Source organism: Vombatus ursinus, unplaced genomic scaffold, assembly GCF_900497805.2.
Source record: "Vombatus ursinus unplaced genomic scaffold, bare-nosed wombat genome assembly UNPS02008996.1, whole genome shotgun sequence".
Lineage (NCBI taxonomy): Eukaryota > Metazoa > Chordata > Mammalia > Diprotodontia > Vombatidae > Vombatus > Vombatus ursinus.
This window is the reverse complement of record NW_020948774.1, coordinates 9,985,268-10,010,276: the sequence shown is the minus strand read 5'-3', so window position 1 is coordinate 10,010,276 and position 25,009 is coordinate 9,985,268. Positions and strand designations below refer to the sequence as shown.

The window sequence follows — 25,009 nt, the reverse complement described above, 5'->3', positions numbered from 1 at the left end:
ATATATCATATAGCACAATATACCAAGGGGTCCATGACACACACCAAAAAAAAACAACAAAAAAAAAATCCATACTCTAGGAAGACAGATGATAAGAAGCTGCAGTCAAGACAAATACCCTGCCTTTTCAGCAATGACAGCTCCCAGCAGTACTTCTCAGTAAAATAGATAATCTCTCCCCAGTCTGTACTCTAGGCAATAAATGGCAATAAGAAAGAGATAATGTGTAAATATTTTTTACCCTTATTTTGCTTCCTAATTCTTAGGGCTCCTTCCTTACCAAGCTTAGGGCATAGGCAACCAATTCCTTAGGACCCTCAGATACTTGAACCCTAAATGTGATTCCCTCCTCTTCACTCAAACTTAAATTATTTGCTGCTCTGGCCTGCTCCTACTCCCCTCATCCTTAAAGCTCCCAGACCAGGTGCCCTCCTATATCTGTCAAAATCCCCCTCTGAATTTAGCAAGCTGTTCTGCCCTTTCTGCACATTCCTGGGCAAATCAGCATTTCCACATCGTAGATTTTCCCTAAGTACTGATGTCTCCAAGCCAACAACACTTCTCTGCTAGCCCCCTAAATGTATGCTCTCCAGATTTGGGTTTGAGAAATCAGGCCTGCCTAGCTATGCTGCCCCACCAAATCTTAGATACAAATTTTATGGAGATGCCTCATTCATATTTTAAGAGCTCTGCTGGCCAGTGGGGAAATTGGTCTGAGATCCATTAAGAAGGTTTGTCCCACCACCCTGGAGGAAAGCTAACAAAGGGTTAATCCATTAGACAATATCCTGGTGAGCTCATCTTTGTTGGAGCTTGCTCAGTAAGTGGCCAGGAGTACCTACATACTGACTTCTTGTGAGGCTTCCCGGATCGTGGATATTGTCAGAAGATCCCTGGGAGAAGAGAAAGTAAGTTTCCTGTTTTTCATGTCTCCTGGGTTTTTGAGTTGTTAAAAAAAAAAAAAAGAGTGGCTCCTTCATTCCTTTCTCATCTTTCCTTTTTCCCTGGAAATATAGGGTGATTTTAACTTTCCTTTAGTTGAAAATGCTCTGTTCCTTGAAGCTGGAGGCCCATTAGCCCCAAGCTGGCCCCCAGAGGCAGGAGAGGCATGCAGAGGGAGTATAGAGAGCTGCACAAACCAAAGAACCTGCAGCATTAGGAGTGGCTGCTACCAGCCTGCCAGCTGCCAACAACAGAGGGTTTCCCAGTGGAATCCCTGGCAGAGAGTGAGATCAACCAGCCAGCTCCCTACTTTTGCCATGTAGCAGGGAGAAGGGCAGATGCTTGTGAAAAGGAATGTTCCATCATCTGCAATCCAGTAGCCAGTGTGGTTTTGGAGACTTCTTTCTAACTCCTGGAGGAGGTAGGAGTGTTAAGATCAGAAGGGAATGGCAATGGGGATGGGAATGGATGGGTCAGACCACAGTTGGAGGGGTAAAGGAACTCAGTTGGTGAAAAGTAGGTAACTGGACCTCAGGTGCTGGCTTCTGGGGTTGGCCCTGGTGCTGGGTTTCTGTGGATATCCTAGATTAGCTTTAATCCAGTTCTCAGTTGATCCCTCCAACTCCTTTCTGCTCAGGAAGCCACCCTAAAAGGCGTGGCAGACACCCTGTCAAGGCAACAGCAAAGCAAGGTATAGAGATCTGCCTTCACATTCTGGATGAGGAAAATAAGAAACTATCACAGGACAACAAGAACAGAGACAGAAGCTAGGTCCAGTGACTGAGTGCAAGTATCCCATATATGGGAAAATGGTTATCATGTTCTGCACAGTAAGGCATTATTACAGATCACAGAGCTTTTTCCATTGCATTTTGGGGCAACAGGCTGGGCCACAAAGGTATATGGAGTTTTAGGAAAGAGAGCAGTAACAGGTATCTTCAGGTTGGACTCTGGCTTCCAGAACCATCTTCCTAGTAATGCTCATGTCAGTAACAATAAGCTGGAGACAGGCTGCTTTGGAGACAGAAACTCACTGAGATAGGGCTTACACTCTACATTTTATCTGCTTATGTTCTGCTTTTCTTATCAAAAGAATGGTCTGCCACTGAGCTCTTTGTTTGGGGAATGGGAAGGACTGAAGGACTGAGTGTGAAGTGGGGGGGGGGGTTGGGGGTGGGAATAGATATTTCCTTGGAAAAGAGATTATTTAACTAAATCTGGTGGGGAAAAAAAAGAGTAGGAAAGTGTCATGGGGATTAGGGGTGGGGATAATGAGTAATTGGCCACCTCTTTGAAGTATAAAAAAACAGTAACAAGGAATTCTCTCTGAGGCTTAATTTAGTACTATTGTCCAATTTATCTGGGTTTTTTTTCCCCTCCTTTTCTTGTACTTGCTCTCCTTCTCTTCTACTTTCCCCTAGCCTGGCCTCCTCTCCTGGGAGCAATATCTTTCCTATCTCTTCTGCCTGGAAAAATGATCTGCTTTGAATTCTTGTAACTCCCTATAGCCCTATCAGAAATCAGAGGCCTAGCTGTATAGAGTTGGGGGTGATATATGGGAAAAAGGAAAGAAAGGGGCCTGAACAATTCCAATCCTAAGCACTACAGGTGTACCTTGCTTTAACGTGATCACACTTCAGAATGGCCTTTTTGGGATGTACATGAGGTAGCAAGGATGGATGATATGGATGATAAAGATGTATATGGGAGAGTGGAGGCTGGGATGATGATAAGAATGGGATAATAAGAATCTTGGCAAAGATATTCTTTTCACTATCCAGACCTCCGGCTTTGCCAAGTAGGCTGAGTAGTCCCTATCTTTATATTTTTCTTCTCCCAAATTTCTCTCATTCACTTCTTATTAAAAAGAATTCTAATACTGCCTGCAAGACCGAACCACTTAACCCGCCTAGGCCACAGTTTCTTTATCTGTAAAACAAGGTTAAAATAGATCATCTTTAAGGTCCCTTCCAGCTTTGAATCTGTGATCCTAACTCAAGCTGCTTTAGGAACACAGCATAATTAATCAAAACATTCTTTTCTGGTCAGGTCAAACAAAAGACAAAACTAAAGGATTTGGAACTGTTTGCAGTTGACTGGGAAAAGCAGAGAATAAATGAGCATTTCTTCCTCTATTACTTCTTGCCCTTTCTTCTTTAGACCAGGAATCTGCTCAGGATCAGAGTGTATTTTAATTTGAGGAGAAGCTAATCGTAGTAAGTTGGTAAAGCAGCCTGTCTGTGGGTTCTCCTTCCCTTGGACTAAAGGTACTTAGGTCTGAAATTTGAAAGGAAAGGAAATACTCTAAATAAATATTGGTATCCCCCATTTAATGTCAACATTGTAAAGCATAGCTATTTTCACAGAAACTATGACATTTTGTGTATGCTATTCTCATATCTAGAACAGACTTCCTCTAAAACATAGAGATAATTTATACCTGTTGAAATCCTCTCCTTCTTTGTAGGCTCAACTCAGAGGCTGTTGTTCAGTCATTTTCAGATATTTCTAGCTCCTTGTGACCCCATTTGGGGTTTTCTTGGCAAAGATACTGGCGTGGTTTACCATTCCCTTCTCCAGTTCATTTTTTTTGGTTTGTTTTTGGTGAGGCAATTGGGGTTAAGTGATTTGCCCACGGTCACACAGCTAGTAAGTGTCAAGTGTCTGAGGCCAGATTTGAACTCAAGTCCTCCTGACCCCAGGGCCAGTGCTCTTTCCACTTCACCACCTAGCTGCCCTCAGCTCATTTTACAGATGAGGAAACTGAGGTAAATGGGGTTAAGTGACTTGTCCAGGGTCACACACCTAGGAAGTATCTGAGGCGAAATTTGAACTCAGGAAGATGAATTTCCTGACTCCAAGTCCAGCACTCTCTCCACTGCACCACCTAGCTGCCCCCAATTCAGAAGCTACTTGCTTTGATAAAGCTTTCTTTAATCCTCCACCCTGACCTCCACCAATCTTCATTTCTCTCTGTTTGATCTCACCTATGCATTTATGTCATTTTGTCTTTTCTTGTATTCATTTGTATACATTCCTTCTCTTGTCTCATTCCCTTCAACAATAATGGTAAGAGCAAATTGAAAATATTACTATGAAAATGTGTGCTGTATAAAGTTTTCTGGAGTATGCCTTATTCCCCACTAACCTCTACTCCCTATCCTTCAATCATTTAAGACTTCCCATCTAAGGTTTCCTTACTTCTACTCTATATATATTTTATATGACCCTGTTTATCTACAGGTTACAGCCCCAATTAGAATGTAAGACACTTGAGGGCAAAGACTCTTTTTGCCTTTCTCAATGATTAGCATAATGTTAGGAACACAGCAATCACTTAATAAATGTTTGTTGATTGACTCATTGATTTCAACCAGTTTTCAAATTACTTTGTTCTTTCATCCATTTATTAGTTCAGAAATATTTGTTATGTGCCTCCACCATGCTAAAGCACTATCAGGGATACAAACATAAATATGATATAATCCTTGCCCTTAAGAAGCTTAAAATCTAACAAGCATACTGATATATATATATATATATATATATATATATATATATATATATATATAGACACATACACACATATTTGGGCACACATACACACTTTCAAGTATAGTCAATTTTGCTATGATGCATGTTTCAAAAACACAAATTTGTTCCAATGAGATTAATATATTAAGAAACATTTTGAGTATAACTTGAATTTTGAGTTTGCTTCTAAGAGATTTCTTCCTTGAGAAACAACAAGAGAACTCAGAAAACTTCGCCACTTCATAATAATTCACAAACTACAGCCCTTCTGAAGCCCGCTTCCACAAGCAAATTTCAGGTCTTTATCCAGTTAAAGTGACACATTTATTATATAGCTTCTGATGCAGTAGGAGCTATGGGCAGAAAGGCTGTGTCGAATTACCCCCACCCCCTCCAGCCATGGACTCCAGTCCCAAGGCCTGTTGTTAGTGAACCCCTGGCTGCAAGCTTAGCAGCAGCTGGCGGCCACAGATGCAGCCACTATTTATTGTAGGGTTTGTCTATTAACTGTTTGACACGTATAAAACTGTGCTACTGGTTTTTTTATTAGCTGTGCCACTGATTAAGTTTTTGAGTGTTGTGCCACGTTTTCCCCACAAGTTTTGTGGTTTTTGTTGCACAATTTTCCATAGTGTGGTGTTTTTTTGAGAACCCATATGTCACATTATAGCAGAACTAACTATACCCAATCTCCATTTTAAAGCAGTTCACTCTAAATGTACATTTTTCTAAATGCAAGGAATTGTTGAGAAAGGGAGAAATATTAACTAGATCTAGATTCCATTTAACCTTATCTAACTGGGTAGATCACTAGTTAAAAGGAATCATAATTTCAGAAGGGATTGCTGGGAGCTAGCAGAGGCCAGATACAGATATTTAAATATAATTCTGCCCCTCCCAGTCCATTTTGTTTTATTGTATTTTTAAAAGTTCCATTGGTGCCTTTTGTTTTTATTTCAGTCATTTTCAGAAATAAATTTAAATATGTATACATATATAAATATATATATATGTTCGCATATATGTGGTTGTACATACTATATGTAACTATATGTGTATGTTATGTGCATGTATATTTACTATGTGCCAGGCCCTGTACTAAGCACTGGGGATACAAAAAAAAAGCAAAAGCTAATCTCAGTCTCCTTTAGAGCAGGGACTGGCTCTCTCCAGTGCTTAGTACAGGGCCTGGCACACAGTAGGCATTTAATAAATGCTAGTGGACTGGGCAACTAGGAAGCACAGTGAATAGAGCACTGGGCTTAGAATCAAAAGACTCACCTCTCTGAGTTCAAATCTGACCTCAGACACTTACTAGCTGTGTGACCCTGAGCAAATCACTTAACTCTGTTTGCCTTAATTCTTCATCTATAAAATTCACTGGAGAAGGTAACGGCAAACCACTCTGGTACCCTTGCCAAGAAACTCTAAAAGCGGTCACCAAGAGTCAAACACCACTGACAATGACTAAGCAACAGGCTAGCTGACTGATACATACGCCTCAAAAAGCTAAGCCAAAGTGACTGACATTCCACACCCTACCTGCTCCACCTCTGCAAGAAGAGATTCTTATTTCTTTTGGAGGCTGCAATGGGGCAAGATTGATCATTACAGTCACACAACATTTGATTTCATTTTGGTGTTCTTCTCATTTCACTATTTTAGTCATTGTGTATATTGTTGTCCTGGTTCTACTTTTCACTATGCATCAGTTCATATGACTTTCCATACTTCCCTGAATTCTTCATATTTGTTGTAACCTGAAGTGCAATAATATTCTATTATAGAGGCAGCTAGGTGGCTCAGTAGATATAGTGCTGGGCACACATATCCACATATACATAGATATCTACACACATATAAACTCATGCACATATCTGTAAGACTGAACTATGTGTATTTCCACTTGTCATCTCTTTCTCTGACAATGGATAGAATCGTCCTTCATGGGTCTTAGTCTTTCCGTATTTTCTAAATCAACCAGCTCATCATCTCCTACATCACAGCAGTATTAATAACACAATTACATCCTATCAGAGAGATTGCCCATGAAAGTTTTTTCCCCAATTTTCTGCATTCGTTCTATTCTTAGCTACATTGATTTTATTTAGATAAGAATTTTTAATTTGAAATAATCTAAATTATCTATTTTACACTTCAACAATGCTCTCAACTTACAATATACATTAAGGTCTGATACTGTTGAATCTCTTTCCTTTACATCTTTTTTCCCCTAGTTTCTTTGAAATTCCTGACCTTTTGTCCTTCCAAATGAACTTTCTTCTTATTTTTTTTCTAACTCAGTAAGATAATTTTTTTTAGCAATTTCACTGGGATGGCATTGAATTAGTTAGACACCACTGTTTTAAATACCATTTCTCTCATTGATCATTTGGAGCTGTTTTTTTTATGGTTTAATCAATCAACAGGTGTTTATTAAGCTTACCTATGTCATTTCAAACACTTTGCTCGATAGTGAGATTCAAAGACAAAGAAACGAAATCATTCTTGCAAACCACTCAAAGGTTCTTCCTATTTGGAAAGACAACATATACATATATAAGTGTATATAATATGTATATATATTTGCATGTATGAAAGTACATACAAAATGCAAAGATAGGAGCTAGATTGTAATTTCATTAGTATAAAAAACTCCTTTATAAGGAGACTCCCTGCACCAGGACAAGCCAGCTCCGTCTTGGCAATTTCTAGTCTTAGGGAAATAGAGCACTGAGCACTTAACTGCTTGCCCAGGTCACACAACCACTAAGTGACGGAAGTGGGATGTGTATTAAGGTCTTGCTTCAAGGCCAGATGTTTACTGACTATGCCACAATGCCCCTCTCCTAAACAACATAAATATAAGATAAAGGGGTAAGGGATGGGAGAGAGAGAGAGAGGTACAAACAACTGAGGAGATGAGGAAAGGCTTCATGTTATTGTTGTCAATTTCTTTGAAAACCATTTGGCTCCTTATCTATTCTATCCTTCCTTCAACCATTTTAAAATGAAAATCTCAAAAGAAAAGGGGCTAAAATATTTCTATAAATATAATAAATATTGGTTTTCTGGACAGCTCTCAAGTATTCTCATCTTTAGAGTCAGCAATGTGGGAACCTGGAGAGAGCGCTATTCAGAAAATCTGGGGTCTAATCCCAGGTCTACCACTAACCAGCTGCATTCAATTGCACAGGTAGCTCTTAAATTTAAGCTAGGTGCTATGAATTCAAGGACAAAACAGTCCCTGCCCTTCAAGGAGCTTTAGTAATCATTAAATTCCTTTCTGTTAGCTGACCATAGAACCAAAAAAAAAAAAAAGTGAGACAGCATCTCCTAACTTATTTAAAATATCTGGTAATCTGTATTTTAATTGCTATCTTTTTTAATGCCACCTTTATTTCTGAACTATCCCTTGTAACAGTGAATAAAAAAGAAAGGAAAAGGAAAGCAGATCAGAAAAACTAACCAATATATCAACCAAGTTCGATAATATAGTCATTGTTCCATATGCATCCCTAACTCCTTCAAAGAAGAGACATTTTCTCATCTCTTCTTGAGGGTGAAACTCAGCCATTTTACAGTTATCTCGTTGTTCAGTCATTTTCAGTTGTGTCTAGCTTTTTGTGATCCCATTCGGGGTTTTCTTGGCAAAGATACTGGAAGGGTTTGCAATTTCCTTCTCCAGGTCATTTTACAGATGAGGAAACTGAGGCAGGCAGGGTTAAGTGACTTGTCCAGGGTCACACAGCTACTAAGTGTCTGAGTCTGGATTTGAATTCAAGTCCTCCTGACTCCAGGCCCTGCACTTTATCCACTATGCCACCTAGCTGACCCTACAGTGTTCAGTTTTAGATTTTTATTGTTGTTCTTTCTATTTACATTATTGTAGTCATTGGTATTTAATTTTCATGATTCTGTTTATCTCATTTTATATCACTTCCTACTGATATAAATAAAGCATAAAGCTTTCCTTTGCTTCTCTGATATTTATGTTGATAATTTCTTACGGTAGAGTAATATTCCATTACATGGAGGTGGTCCAATTTGTTTAGCTATTTCCCAATTGATGGGCATCTGTTTTGTCTCCAGTTCCTTGCCATGGTAACCTAATTTTATAGAGCTATTGGATACTACCCTGTGCAGAGCTATAGACAAATACAAAAGAAACAGAAAGCTAGATGTAGGGGTAAACGTATAAGTGGATTTGGAAAAGCATATCAAAGAGTCTGGCTTTAATAAGTAGAAGAGACAAAGCTAGTTGGGTAACTTTAATTCTAGTTATTCCCTCTGCCCAGCCATCTATCATTGCCCATTGTCAATATTCTCTGGGAGTTTATTTGTTTTATCTTCTAGTTATATTCTTTTATTTTAATATTTAGAAAGCATTTTCCTCACAACTTTCCTCATAAGGGAAGTCATACAATATTATCTCCATTTCAGAGATGTGGAAACTGAGGCTCATAAAGGTGAAGCCGTTTGCTCATAATCACACATTCAGTAAGTGTTAGACCACCAGAATTTGAACACAGAGTTCATGATCCCAAGCCTGCATTTTTTCGTTTACAGAAAATTCTTTTGAAAACAGGATGCAGTGGAATGATCATTGGCCTTCAAAACTGATGATGACCTGGGGGAAAGTCCTAACTGCCACTTTCCAACAATATGATCTCAGGTATGATCTAGGTCTCAGTTCTTTTGGCTACAAAACGTGGAAAATAATCCTTACGCTAGGACTTCTAGACCATGTGACCAAAAAGATGGAAGACTAGACATTATCTCCAACCCTTGATAACTCTCAAAAGATTGCTTCAAAAGAATTATTATGAGCTAGAAGTAAAGCAATTAAGCTATCTATCTCAGCAAGCTAAGACACCAAGAACAGTCAGTAAACATTTATTAAGCCCCTAGAGTGTGTCAGGCATTGTGTTAAAGCAATGGAGATATAAATAAGAAAAAGAAAGATAGCTCCTGCCTTTAAGGATCTTACAAGCTAATGGGGGAAGACAATACATAAAAGGAAACTGAAAAGGGGAAGGTGGGTAGTATGGTAAAGGAAGTAAGTTGGATAAGTCTGAGCCCTAGATAAAGATTTTGGGAGAAGTGTATTACTTCAGGATGTTGAGATTTGGGAGAGGCATCTCGTTCCTAGAATCAAAATCAGGTAGACGAGCTGATGGAAAATGGGAAGAAAAAAGGAATAACAGACTGATAAATTAACAGCAGAGAGGGGCTAATCCCTAACATGCACACTTAGAAGCCCCTTCTTCTCTACTCCTCCCAATACTGTCAGAGCTCATGACACTGGCTTGTGGTCTGGGATCCATCTTCTCTAGCAGATTGCTCGCTCTATCATCCCTACTCCCTTATTTATCTTCAATCTCTCACCACCTACTTGCTGCTTTCCTACTGCTTCCGAACATAGTCAAATCTCCCCCACTCTCAAAAAACCCTTGCTGGCTATGGTTCCATATTTCTCCTTTTTGTGACTAACCTCCTTGAGAAGGCCATCGATAATAGGTGTCTTCCTTTCTTCCTTCCTTTCTTCTCACACTCTTCTTAACTCTACAGTCTGACCTCATCATTCAACTGAAAAAGTTCTCTCCAGAGTTACTAATAGATCTCTTAATTGCCAAATCTAATAACTTTTTCTCAGTCACCATCCTTCTTGACCTTTCTGCAGCCTTTGACACTGACAATTGTCCTCTCCTCCTTGATACTTTCTTCTCTCTAATTTTTGTGACACTACTTTCCTGATTTGTCTGGTCAATTGTTCAACTGCTGTTCAGTTTTCTCTGATTCTTTGTGACTATTTTGGGGGCTTTTCTTGGTAAAGACTGGAATCATTTGCTATTTCTTTCTCCAGTTCATTTTACAGATGAGAAAATTGAGACAAACAAGGTTAAGTGACTTGCCCAGGGTTAAACAGTTAGTGACCTAAGTGTCTGAGGCCAGATTTGAACTCAGGTCTTCCTGTCTCCAGATCTGGTGCTCTATCCACTGTGCCACCTAGCTGCCCTTCCTTCTGACTGTTCTCCATTAACTGTGGGTATCCCACAGGGCTCTGTCCTGGGCCTTCTTCTCATACTACTTCCCTTGATGATTTCATTACCCCCCATGGATTCAGCTATCATCTCTATGCTCATGTAACATAGCAAAGCTTTTACAAAGAGGAGTATTTACTTCAAAAGGTAATCACAAATATACAAACTCACTCACCCAACACATGAGAGGTATAATTCCACTCCTTCCTATACTACCTGTCTCTGGAGAAGGGAAGGGTAATAGGTTTATAGTTTAGCTGAGTTCTTATAGAGTGGTTCTGAGTCCAAAACCATTCTCAGGCTTGGGTCTCAGGTACTCTGGCTTTTTAGGGCTTCCATGGTGAGGAGACTGGCTATACCACCTTGACTGAAATCCTGGCTCCACAGTCTCCATATCTCTAACTCTCAGTTCCCTGGGGACCACTTGCAATATCTGAAACAGGACAAGTAATACAAAGCAGAAACAAATGCTTTCAAGCCCCTTTCTTGAAGCTGAGGCAAAAGAGGGAGAGCAGAGGAAAAGCAAGACCTTTCCACCTCTCACTGGTTCAGTTCATGATCTCCATGCTAGGCACCATGTCCAAAGGATGGAGGAAAGAGAAAGATAGCTTGGTCTCACCAATTTTAAAGACAGGCAGCCAATAAAAGGAGGCACTACCCACTTGGTCAAAGACATTTGTTAGGCAAACTGAGTAAGGTCATAAACTCTTCCCTTACTCTACCCATTCAAAACTGGGTAATGCTGATGGTTCTCAATTCTACTTATTCATCCCTAATCTCTTTGTTGATCTCCAGTCTTGTGTCTCTAATTGTCAATTGGATATCCCATAAATATCTTAAACTTGACCTGTCCAAAACTGAACTTATTATCTTTTTACCCTTCCAAACTTCACTACTATTATTGAGGATCCTACCATCCTTCAAATCACCCAGATTTACAACCTAGGTATACTAGGTATAATACCTCATTTTTTTACCCTCCATATTCAATCTGTTGCTAAGGCCTGTTGATATTACCTTTATAACATCTCTCTCATTCTCTTCCATCTGTCCTCTGACATTACCACCATCCTGGTATAGGCCCTTATCACCTCACATCTGCACTATTTCAATAGAATGCTGGATGGTTTCTCTGCTATGAGCCTCTCTCTACTCCAGCAGATCCTCCATTCAGCTGTGAAAGTGATCTCCCTAAATCACAGGTCTGACCATGTCAGAAAGGCACCTCCTTTCTCCTTCTCTCTTTTTTTTTCTGTTTAAGTATATTCAGTTTTTTTAACATTTATTTTTAAAATTTTAAGTTCCAAATTCTCTCTCTTACTTTAGATCCTCCCCTACCCATTATGAAGGCAAGTAATATGATACTTATTATACATATGAAGTTATACAAAACATTAGCCCTGTGCAGAAGAAGAAAAAGAAAAAGGAGGAGGAGGAGGAGGAGGAAGAGAAAGAAGAAGAGGAAGAGAACAAGAAAAAAGCAAGAAAAATAAAGTGAAAAACAATATGCTTCAGTCTGCACTCGTAGTTCATATGTTCTCTCTCTGAAGATGGATAAGAATTTTTCATCATGAGTTCTTTGGAACTGTTTTGGATCATGGTATTGATTAGAGTAGTTAAGTCTTTAACAGTTGATCTTCATTACAATATTGCTGTTAATATGTACAATATTCTCTGGTTCTCCTCACCTCACTCTGGGTCAATTCATTTAAATCTTCCCAGGTTTTTCTGAAACCATCCTGCTTGTCATTTTTTGCAGCACAATAGTATTCAATCACAATTATAATTCAATCACAACTTGTTCAGCCATTCCCCAATTGATGGGCATAATTTCAATTTCCAACTCTTTGCCATCATAAAAAGAGCTTCAATAATTTTTTGTACATATAGGTCCTTTCCTTTTTTCTTGAATCTCTTTGGGACACAGACCTAATAGTGGTACTGCTAGGTCAAAGGGTATTATGCACTGTTTTATGACCCTTTGGGTGTATTTCCAAACTTTTCTCTAGAATGATTGGACCAGTTCACAACTCTAACAACAGTGGATTAGTGTACCAATTTTTCCACGTTCTCATCAGCATTTGTTATTTTCCTTTTCCATCATGTTAGTTAATCTGATACGTATGAAGTGGTACCTCAGATTTGTTTTAATTTACAATTCTCTAATTAATAGTGATTTAGAGCATTTTTTGTATGACTTTTGATAGTTTGATTTCTTCTGAAAACTTTGTGTTCATATCTTTTTACCATTTATTATGTGAGGAATAGCTCTTACTTTTATAATTTGTCTCAGTTCCCTATATATCTGAGTATTGAGACCTTTATCAGAGTAACTTGCTATGAAAAAAATTCCCTCAGTTTCTCACTTTCTTTCTAATTTTGGCTGCATTGGTCTTGTTTATGCAAAACTTTAAAAATGTAATGTAATCAAAATTATCCATTTTACCTCCTGTGATCTTTTCTGTCTCTTCTTTGGTCATAAACTCTTTCCTTACCCATAAATCTGATAGGTAAATTTTTTCCATGTTCTCACATAATTTGCTTATGATATTGTCCTTTATGTTTAAATCATATATCCATTTTGACCTTATCTTGGTATATGGTGTGAGATGCTGGTCAATGCTTAGTTTCTGTCAGACTGTTTTCCAGTTTTCCCAGCAATTTTTGTCAAATAATGAGTTCTTGCCCCAAAAGCTTGGATCTTTGGGCTTATCAAACATTAGATTACTATGGCCATTTAGTACCATATATTGGGTACCTAATCTAGCCCACTAATTCACAATTCTATTTCTTAGCCAGTACCAGATTGTTTTGATGATTACTCTCTCTGTAATACAGTTTTAAATCTGATACTACTAGGTTGCCTTCTTTCAAATTTGTTTTCACTGATTCCCTTAATATTCTTGACTTTTTGTTCTTCCAGATGAATTCTATTATTATTTTTTCTAGCTCTATAAAATCATTCTTCAGTAGTTTGATTGGTTTGTGAGAGAATGCACTAAGCCTGAAGCATAGGGGAGTAGATTTCATCTGGGAATAATATTATCTCTCCAGAAGCCTGTTGGAGCAAAGACTAGAGTAAAAAGTGAATTCGCTAATGTAGGACAAGGTTGAGATGGCTTTAGTTCTGTGCCCAAGGAACCTAATATCAAAGGAGAGTTAGGAGAATATGAATATAAGGAAAAACAAGATTAAAATTACCAAACACCTCAAGAAAGAAAAGTCATTTAAAAACCTAGAGGACAAGCAGATAAATTAACAGGGAAGATATTAAAATAGAAAAGAAGCTGGTCACCAAGGTATACAAACCATTTTAAATATCTCTAAGTAAATACTCAAGACAAAGGAAATTGAAGCAATACCTGATTGTAAAGAGGACACTGTGAATTTCTAAGAGACCATAGAACAGTATCACAGTGTTTCTAAATGGTTCAAGAAACAAATTAAAATCTTGAAGAAAGTCAAAAGGGAAGAAATGGCAGGATTTATGCCACTCAGTGGCTAGCAAGGAACATGAAAGTCTTTAATAACATGTTGGAGGCACAGTACAGAGAGCGCAGTCAAGAAGATCTGAGTTCAAATCCTTCCTTGAATACTTATGAGTTGTATTCTTTAACCTCTATCAGCCTCAATTTCATCATCTGTAAAATGAGATAATTATAATACCTACCACAAAGGATTGTTCTGAGGATCAGATAAAATAATATATGTAAAGTTTTATGTATATGTCAGCTATTAGATATAGCAGCCCAGTTAAGAAGTGCAACCTGGGAATGAGTGAATCTTATTCTCATAGGATTTGGCTTAAGGAGGGAATAACATACACACTCAATTGGGTATGGAAATCTATCTTACCCTATAGGAAAATAGGGGGAGAAGGGGGCAAGAGAGCAGGAGGATGATAGAGGGGAGGGCATATTGGGGGAGGGGGTAATCAGAAGCAAACACTTCTGAGGAGGGACAGGGTCAAAAGAGAGAATAGAATAAATAGGGGGCAGGATAGGATTAAAGGAAATATAGTTAGTTTTTCACAACATGACTACTATAGAAGTGTTTTGCATAACTACACATGTATAACCTGTATCAAGTTGCTTACCTTTTCAATAAGGGTGGGTGGGGATGGAGGAAGGGAGAAAATTTGGAACCCAAAGTTTTAAAAACACATGTTAAAAAAATTCCATGCAACTGGGAAATAAGAAATACAGGAAATAGGGTACAGAAATCTATCCTGCCCTACAGGAAAATGGAAGAGGAAGGGGATAAAAGAAGAGGGGGAGAGATAGAAGGGAGGGCAGATTAGGAGAAGGGGTATTCAGAATGCATGCCATCTTGGGGTGGGGGGAGGGGCAAGATGAGGTGAAAATTTGGAACTCAAAATCTTGTGGAAGTGAATGTTGAAAACTAAAAATAAATAAATGAAAAATAAAAAATTTATGAAAAAAAAAGAAAGAAAGAAAGAAAGAAGTGCACCCTGGGACAAAACACTGGTTGCTGCTCTGCTGAGGGCTCCACTTATTTAAAATGGCCCTATTTGTGCCAAAGCAAGAGGAAACTACTGGCCATGTAAGGGTCAAAAGTTAGGGTTAGTGGTAGCAGCCATCATTTGTCTTTGGAGAGGAAATGTATTTTCCACCATCTGTGGTCTCCATATTGTCACCAGGCTATAAAGGTAGACTATAATGTTATCTTTCTGTATTTCCTCTGTATTACATGAGCACTATCTGATAAATTCAGACCTATGCTGTTTCATCACAAAAAGGGTTGATCCAGTCCCTGTGTTTAGTAGACCAAATAGAACGCTGACACTTAATGGTTTGAGAGGATTTGCCAGGTGCTGTTTGCTCCTGGAAACATAAAATGCCTGCTGATTCAGACTCTGCAGAGTCTTCAGACATCAACCGGTGGTAATCAGCCTAAGTTTTAAAAATGGCCTAGTTAAGCCATACTGACTTCTCTAAAAACAGTAAAAGCTCCAGAACCTGGCATCTGGAGCAACTGGAATCTGCCCCAATAATAACATGCATTCTTATACTCTCCATATTTCTCTTTGATTCACTGCTAATGTCACTCCTCTCACCCCCTGAGGAAATCATTTAACCTCCTCGTGCCTCAATTGATTAAATGTCCCATCCAGCTCTAGGTCTGTGACCTTACGATGTCCTTCTTCCATTCTCCTCTGAAACAATTTGGCCTCCACTTCCATTCATGTTTCTCTACTCACTCTCCTACACCCCCATCTCTTCTTTCCTGCTTTTTCTTGGTTCTTCTCTTACTTGATATTATTAGTAGTGACAATAATAAAATAATAGCATTAATGTAGCACTACAAGGTTTTTAAAGTGTGTTAAAGATAACTCATTTTATCTTTATAACAACTGTGGGTGGTAGGTGCTATTTTCACAGAAGAGGAAACTGAGGCAGATAAAAATTAAATGACTTGCCCAGTCAGATGGCTAGTAAGAAACTAAGGCCACATTTGAACTCAGATCTTTCTGACTCCAAGTCCAATGCTCTACTGCTGAGTCATTACCCATATCACACTTCCTAACGATGTGTATAACTCAAGACTGTTATGGGCCCTCATTCTCTCTCTCATCAGCTCCTATGAGTTTAATTATCATCTGTAAGCAAATTATTTCTGGGTGTATATATCCAGCCCTAGTGTCTGTTCTCAAGTCCAGTCCTGCCTATTCAATATGCTGAAATACCATAAGCTTATCAAACTCAACATGTCCAAAAAAGAACTTTCCAAACCCACTCATCTTCTAAACTTGCCCTTTTCTACTGAAAAGGGCTAAGCCACTACCATCCGCCCAAGTTCACAGCCATAGCATTATTCTCAATTCCTCACTCTCACTTATCTCACCTATTCAATCAGTTGCCAAGTCTTGTCAATTCTACCTCCACAGAATCTCTTGAATCTCTCTACTTAGTGACTACCAACAGGCAATCATCACTTCTTGCCTAGACTACTATTAACAGCCTTCTAATTGGTTTCCTTTCCCCTGGTTGCTTACCTCTTTAATACATCTGGCTACACACCTGCCAAAAAGATTTTTTTAAGGTGTAGGTATGACCATATTGTTTCCTTAGTCAATAAACTTCAGTGTTTCCCCACTGACTCTAGGACCAAATATAATCTCCTCTATTTGTCATTTAAGGCACTTCACAACTTAGTTCCAACCACCTTTCCAACTTTATCATTCCTCCCCTTCATGTACTCTATGGTCTAGCCAAACTTGCTTTTCTTCACGTTCCTCAGCCTCAGTTCCATTTCCTGTCTCTATGACTTTGTACTGGCTGTGCCCATACCTAAAATGCATTCTTTCCTCATCCTTATCTTTTAAGAGTTGTTGATTCCTCCAAACTCAAGTGCTACCTTCTAGATGAAATATTTTCTGATTCTCTTATTTATTAGTGCCACCCCTCCAATTATCTTCCATTTATTTTATATAAATATATATTCATATACATACATATATACATATACATATACATATATACATATACATACACACACACATATACACACACACACAAACACGTTATCTCCTCAAAAAGAAGGTAAATTCCAGGAGAGCAGGGACTTTTTCATTTTTATCTTTGTATTCCCAGATCCCAGCATAGTGCCTAGTGGTTTAGTAAATGCTTATTGATGGATTTCAATAACTCCTCTATGCCTTGGTCTTTTAAGTGACACTTAAATCACGCCTATAACTCCTTATACTTCTCTTTGGGACCACATCTTAATGTAAGAACATAGAGTACAGGATTAGGAATCACTAAGACCTGGGTTCAAATCCTAGCTTTGGTACTATAAGCATTTGACATTGAGCAAATACTATAACCTCTTTAAGCCCCATTTTTTTATCTGTAACTTGGAAATCACAATGATGAGGAACAATGCCAATCATTAATCAGCAGTTGTTAAATACCTGCTGTATGCCAGGTGAAGTGCTAGGTTCTGGGGATACAAGACCAAAATGAAATAGCTTACCTTCTATCAGGAGAGACAACATTGACACAAATAAGTATACACAAGTAAATTCAAGATAATTTGGGGGGAAGTTGCTAGCAGCTAGGGGGACTCAAGCAGTACTTGAGTTAAGCTAGTCATAATATCTAGGGAGCACTTTGTAAAATATTAGTTGTTGATATAATATGAAGCACAGATCTTTCTTAGGCAGAGTCACATCCCTCCTCATAAAAAGTAATATTTACCTTTATTCCCCTTTTCATAGCCCCCAATTTGTTTATTGTTTGGGGAGTGCAAATCACTCTACCAGAAAGGCCAAAATGACCTATAATTATAATGCCCTAAATCTCTTTAACTCATATTCGCTTGATCCATTTGAAATATGGATTATTCTACCTTGACTGTCATGTATTTCTGTTCAAGCTAGGATGAAAATGTTTGTTAAGCAAATTAACAGTGTAAACAGTCAGGGAAGATTGTTCTTATAACCTCCTTACGATACAAAGTAACCCTTTCAGTGCCTTCAGCCAGCCGTGTCTCCTCTTTAGCCTTTGGTTCCTTGAGTAAAATGATGGGATTAGACTAGATGATCTCTAAAGTCCTGTTCTGGTTTAGGATTCTATGACCCATATTAGGTTAATGGACTTCCATTCAATTCTTTGCGTGCAAACATCTGTTAATCCAATAGAATTGTAACATTGAAAAAGGAGTAGGACAGAAACTAGGAGGCCTGAGCTCTAGTCTTGGTGCTCATTGCAGGACTTGTGGAAGTCATTTAAATTCTCTGGACCTCAGGTTTCTCACATGTAAAATAAGAAAATCGAATAAGATTATCATGGTAAAAGTGTTATATAGTGGAAAGAATGCTGGACTTCCAGTAAGGAAAGGCCTGGTTCTGAATACTCTCTCTGAAACTTACTAGCTATGTGGCCATGGGCAAATCATTTTATCCCTCTAAGCCTCAGTTACTCATCTGTAAAATGGGAATTATTATTCTTGTAGTATCTACAAGATACAAGATACAACCTTCTATTTGAAGGTTGTTATGAGGATCATGTGAGGTCATGTGAACATAAATACTCATTCAGCAAACCTGAAGCCCCCTATATAAAGATGGGCAATATTATTGTTATTATTATTATTATTATATCACTGAAATAAAATTCCATCATTCTAACATTTTGGAAAATAACAATATTGCATTGCAGAATCACAGAATCTCACAGTTGAAAGGGGCCTCAGACCTCATACCTCATGTAGTCTAACCTGTAATTGATGAAAACATCTGCAACCTTATACAACATCTAGCATCCAACTGAAGGCCTACAGTAAAGAAGAACTCACAACTTTCCCATTCCACTTTTGGATACTTCTAATCGTTTAGAAGCTTTTCCTTACATCTAGTTTAAATCTGGCAGTGGAGTTTCTACCCACTGATTCTCGTTCTGTCCTAATCTAATCATTATTCCATAAGACAGCCCTTCAAATATTTGAAGATAGTTATCATATCTCCTAATCTGTAGATATTTTCAGGTTAGCCTTTCCCAGTTCCTTCAATGGGTTTTCCAGTCTTCTCATCATCCTTTTATGGATGGCTGCCTTTTTCTGGATGGACTCCCATTTGTTTACGTCTTTCCTAAAATGTACCCACAAATGAATACTGTATGGTAGATAGTCTGAATAACTAAGAGTATAGCAAAACTATTAACTCCTTTATTCTCCACACTGTGCCCTGGAGAGATAGCATGATCTATTCCGGCTGCTGCGTCACACTGTTGGATTAAATTTTGCTTTTACATCAATTAAAACCCCCAGATCTTCATCATATAAACTGCTCGATTCCTTTCTTATATTACAGGTTGCCAATGAGTTAAGACTATTCTCATGTTATTTCAAATACTATTTATGTAAAATATTCTCCAATCAATTCACTGAGGTACCTACTATGTGCCAGAAACCATTCTGGGTTCTAAGCATACAATACAATGACTTAAAGCAATTACTACCCTCAAGGAATTTAAGTACTCTTATGAGTATATACAGAATAAAAACAGAACAAATATAAGGTATTTAAATTGGCACAGTGGGTAGAGTGCTGGGTTTGCAGTCAGGAAGACATCTTCTTGGGTTCAAATCTAGCCTTAGATATTTCCTAGCTGTGAGACCCTAGGCAAGTCACTTAACCCTGTTTGCCTCAGTTTCCTCATCTGTAAAATGAGCTGGAGTAGGAAATGGCAAACCACTTCAGTATCTTTGCCAAGAAAACCCCAAATGGGAGCATGAAGAGTCAGACATAACTGAAACAAGTGAACAATAACAATGACAACAAAAGTTAAATACAAGCTAGTTAGGTAGAAATGGCATTAACACTTGGGGAGATGAGGAAAGGTTTCAAGTAGAAGGTGGTGCTTGATCTTCATCTGGAAGAAAAACAGGCATTCTATGAAGCAGATTAAGGATGAAGTGAATTCCAGGCATGGAGGAAGCCAAGTGAAAAGGGAAGAAGATAGGGTCAGATAGACCCCAGGAACACCATGAGACTAGGCACTCTTGTCTTCAGTCTTTGAAAGGAGTATTGACCTTGAATTATGTCTGCTCTTCCTCTATTGGTCTAGAGGTATGAATCTGAGTCCAGAACAAAGCTACATTTCTGGTTGTTTGTAAGGGGAGAAAAGCCCTTAGCTTATACTCTCTTGTTTAGCACTTTTCCAGCCAACACTCATCCCATAAAAGACCATCACAAATAACAAATAGCAAGTAAACTCATTTAGCCAAGAAAATCAATAAATGGAAGAAGTCCAACAGATTAAAATACAACAGAAAATATACAAAAGTGAACTAGTTCTTTAGGTGGGAAGGAAATAATGTCTCAGCTCAAACCAAGGCAGGGGGCCTGATCTCAACCAAGGATGTCCATTCTAGCAAGATCAAAGACGGAAAGTTGCACATGATGAGGATCCAGCTACTGCTATCCATCAGTGCTGCTTTTTTCTCCATACTTCTCTCACAGAATCTCTGGAACCAGATATTTCCCTGAAGGTGCTCTGGTACCAAACCTATAAGTACCATATCCTGACGCACAGCATTTCCTCACACTCAGCATGTTAACCACCAATGCAGAATCATATCTCCTTAATGCATATACCACAGCACACAAAAACCCCAGGATTGGTTGGAAACCCATTTATGTTTCCTTTTAATCCTCCCTTCAGGATCAGGAAGTTGGTTTTGCTTGAAACTATTTCCTCTATAGTATTAGCTTCCCCTCTCCCTAGTTGTATCACTGTAGAGTTTGAGGTGTTTCTAAACCAAAGAGTGTGTGTGGGGTGTGTGTGTGTGTGTGTGTGTGTGTGTGTGTGCGCGCGTTCTATTCGCCATTGTTCAGCTCAGATTACAATGAGGTTCACTTGATGCCTATTCCACCCACCTTTTCCTCCATGTTTGTATACTCTTCTCATGCATTCCAATTATGAGAAATAAAACAAGTTCTACCCCCCACACCCTTTTTCCTCCTTTCTCCACTAGAATATTCCTTTTCTTGGTTAGATGGCTCTTGATTAATTCTTCCATCAGTCTTCAATACCTGTTTCATGTAACACTTACTAACTGTGGCCATATGCTTTCTCATTTAAGTGGTTCAGTGGATAGAGTGCTGGGCTTGGAGTCAGGGAGACCTCAGTTTCATTACACTTACTAGCTGTGTGACCTTGGGCAAGTCACTTAACCTCTGTCTGACTCAGTTTCCCCATTTCTAAAATGACAATAATAATAGCACTTATCTCCCAGAGTTGTTGTGAGGATAAAATGAGATATTTGTAAAGCACTTTGCAGACCTTAAAGAACTATGTAAATACTATTATTATTATTATTTAGTGATCCCACAACCTTTTGTGGGATCAATTAGCTTCTCCATGCTGATGAATCTCAGATTTATATATCTGGTCCTCTGGTCCTCTCTGTGTCTCTCTCTTTCTGTCTCTTTGTGTTTGTCTGTCTGTCTTCCTTCTCTCTCTCATCTTGTATTACCAAATGCCAACTGGACATTCCCACAATCATCTCAAATTCAAACTCAAACATCCAAAAACAGAACTCATTATCTCCATTTCTCCCCTTCTCCAAAACCACCTCTCTACAGAACTTCTTTATTTCTGTCAAAAGTATAAACATCCTTCCAGTCACTCAGCTTTAAAACCTTGGTATCATTCTTTCTGCTTACCCTTACTCATTCATTATATCCAATCAGTTATCTTTTCTGCCTCCAAAAAATCCCTCACAATATGTCCTCTTCTCTACACTCATCATCCTAAGAACTTTAACAAAGTTTCAGGATATAAAATAAATGCACATAAATCATTAGCATTTCTACATATTACTTACAACATCCAGCAGGAAGAGATAGAAAGAGAAATGCCATTTAAGATAACTGCAGACAATATAAAATATTTGGCAGTCTACCCCCCAAGACAAACCCAGGAACCATATGAACACAACTACAAAACAGTTTTCACACAAATAAAGATAGATCTAAACAGCTGGAAAAATAATTGTTGCTCATGGATATGCCACACCAAAGTAAGAAAATGACAATTCTATCTATATTTATTTATTCAGTGCCATATCAAACTACCAAAGAATTATTTTATTAAGCTAGAAAAATAATAACAAAATTCATCTGAAAGAACAAAATATCAAGAATATCAAGGGAATCAATGAAAACACGTGAAGGAAAGCAGCCTAGCAGTACCAGATTTCAAACTGTATTGTAATAATCATGAAAACAACCTGGTATTGGCTAAGACATAGTGTGATGGGTCAGTGGAATAAATTAAGTACACAATACACAGTAGTAAATAATCATAGTAATGTAATATTTGATAAACTCAAAGATCTAAGCTATTGGGACAAAAAGTTGCTATTTGACAAAAATTGTTGGGAGAACTGGAAAGCAGTTTGGCAGAAACTAGGTATAGACAAACATCTCATACCATATACCAAGATAAGGTCAAAATGGGCATATGATTTAACATAAAGGATGATATCATAAGTGGATTATGGGAACATGAAAAAATTACCTATTAGATCTATGGGTAAGGGAAGAGTTTTTGGCCAAACAAAAGATAGAGAAGACCACAGGAAGTAAAAAAGATAATTTGGATTACATTAAATTAAAAAAAGGTTTTGCACAAACAAAACCCAGTGCAGCCGAGATTAGAAGGAAAGCTGGAAAATGGGGGTGGGGGATTTACAGCAAGCTTCTCTGATAAATGCCTTGTTTCTTAAATAGATAGGGAACTGAGACAAATTCATAAAAATGCAAGTCATTCCTTAATTAATAAGCGGCCAAAAGATATGAACAGAGAGTCTTCAGAAGAAGAAATCAAAATTTATAATCATATAAAAATGCTCTAAATCACTGTTGATCAGAGAAATGCAAATTAAAATAACTTTGAGATACTACTTCATACCTATCAGACTGGCTACCATGACAGAAAAGGAAAATGATAAATGCTGGAGGGGATGTGGAAAAAATAGGGCACTAATTCACTGTTGTTGAAGTTGTGAACTGCTCCAACCATTCTTGAGAAAAATTTGGAACTATGCCCAGAGAGCATTAAAATTGTGTAGGTCTGTATCCCAAAGACATCAAAGGAAAAGGAAAAGGACCTCAATATACCAAAATATTTATAGCAGTTCTTTTTGTGGTGGCAAAGAATTGGAAATTGAGGGGATGGCATCAATTGAGGAATGGCTGAACAAGTTGTGGTACATGATTGTGATGGAATACTATTGTGCTACGAGAAATGACAAGCAGAGGGGCAGCTAGGTGGTGTAGTGGATAGAGCACCGGCCCTGAAGTCAAGAGGACCACGAGTCACTTAACCCCAATTACCTTAAAAAAAAATGACAAGCAGGATGGTTTCAGAAAAACCTGGGAAGATTTGCACGAACTGATATAGAGTGAGGTGAGCAGAACTTGGAGAACGTTGTACACAGTAACAGCAATTTTGTATGATGATCAACTGTGAATGACTTCACTTCTGATTAATGGAACGATCTAAGACAATTCCAAAGGACCCATGATAAAAAATGCTGTATACCTCCAGAGAGAGAACTAATGGAGTCTGAGTGCAGATTGAAGTATAATTTTTCCCCTTCTTTAATTTTCTTGCTTTTCTGGTTTTGGGGGTTTATTTATTCTATTTATTAATTTTTGCAAACATGGCTAATATGAAAATATTTTACATGTATAATTGTTATCACATTTCTTCCCTTTTCAATGGGTGAGGGAGGGGAGGAAGAGAATTAAGAATTCGAAAAACTTTTTAAATCAATGTTATAAATAGAATTTATTACAAAAAAATAAAGTCCACTCTAGTTCAGACACCTGCAATAACCTCCTAATTGCCCCCCTTACCTCAATTCTCTCCACTACAATCTATCCTTCACACAGTCACTAATGTAATCATCCCAAAACAGAGATCTGACTACGTCACCCTCCCACACTCCACAAACTCCCATTTACTCCCTACCTTGAAGATCTAATATAAACTCCTGGCATTTAAAGCTCTTCACAACCTGGTCTCATCCCACTTTTCCAGCTGCATTTACTTTCCTCCATGCATGTGATAATCAGGCCATACTGGCCTTATTTCCATTCTCCAAACTTAACACTCCATCTGCCATCTCCACACACTGCCCAGTGCCTTAAATGCTCTGCCTCCTTAACTCACCTCCACATCTTGAAATCTCTGGTTTCCTCCAAGACTTACGAGTAAATGCCACCATATGTATGAGGCCTTTCTGGTTCACCTACCAATCTACTAGCGCCTTTTTCCTCACTAAGGTTATCTATATGTACATGTTGCCTCTGCTGTTAGAATCTAAACTTGAAGGCAGGGGCTGTTTTGCTTCTGTCTTTGTATCCCAGGAACTGGCCCAGGACCTGGGACAAAATAGGTGATTAATAAATTTTTTTTAATTGACTGTTTAATAACATCCTGGAGCTCTGGATTAGTTTATCTGAAGAACTGGATTTTTTGCCATTCACTTAACATCTTTGTTTTTAACCCTCATAGGTACTAAGTACACAGTCTGTGGCAATGGAAACTCTCCCCAGTGCCCTAAATGCAGATGAGAAGTCTCCAGAGTCTAAAGACTTATTGCCCAGTCAGACAGCCAGTTCTCTCTGCATTAGCTCCCGGAGTGAATCAGTCTGGACAGCTGGAAGCAAGAATAATTGGGAAATCTTCCGTAAGCCCATCATCATCATGTCTACAGGTGGGGCTATCTTCCTCTTCGGTGTGGTCATCACTTGCTTGTCATACACTCTGGATTTACATATCAACTCAAGTGTCTTTGTTGGTTATCAGATGAGTGGGCCAGCCTTTCTTTCCCTAGGACTCATGCTTCTGGTGTGTGGACTGGTGTGGGTACCCATAATTAAAAAAAAACTGAAGCAGCGACAAAAGTCAGTTTTCTTTCAAAGCCTCAAATCCTTTTTCCTGAATCGCTGA

General features: G+C 38.4%; 1 protein-coding gene across 4 annotated transcripts; it reads left to right on the top strand.

Moving 5' to 3' along the window:
• Window positions 1–831: 831 nt before the first annotated feature.
• Window positions 832–25,009, top strand: PIRT (phosphoinositide interacting regulator of transient receptor potential channels). 4 transcript variants are annotated; one of them, XR_003568095.1, is made up of 3 exons: window positions 832–908; window positions 9,065–9,151; window positions 11,847–11,974. XR_003568095.1 is itself a non-coding variant. In XM_027850045.1 (2 exons), exon 2 carries the CDS (start codon window positions 24,596–24,598, stop codon window positions 25,007–25,009), a length of 414 nt encoding a protein of 137 aa, XP_027705846.1. In that variant the 5' UTR covers window positions 842–908; window positions 24,572–24,595. The 4 variants fall into 4 exon arrangements, 1 of the variants encoding a protein (XP_027705846.1); XR_003568094.1 differs by having other exon boundaries at window positions 9,046–9,151; XR_003568096.1 differs by lacking the exon at window positions 832–908 and adding an exon at window positions 8,936–8,976.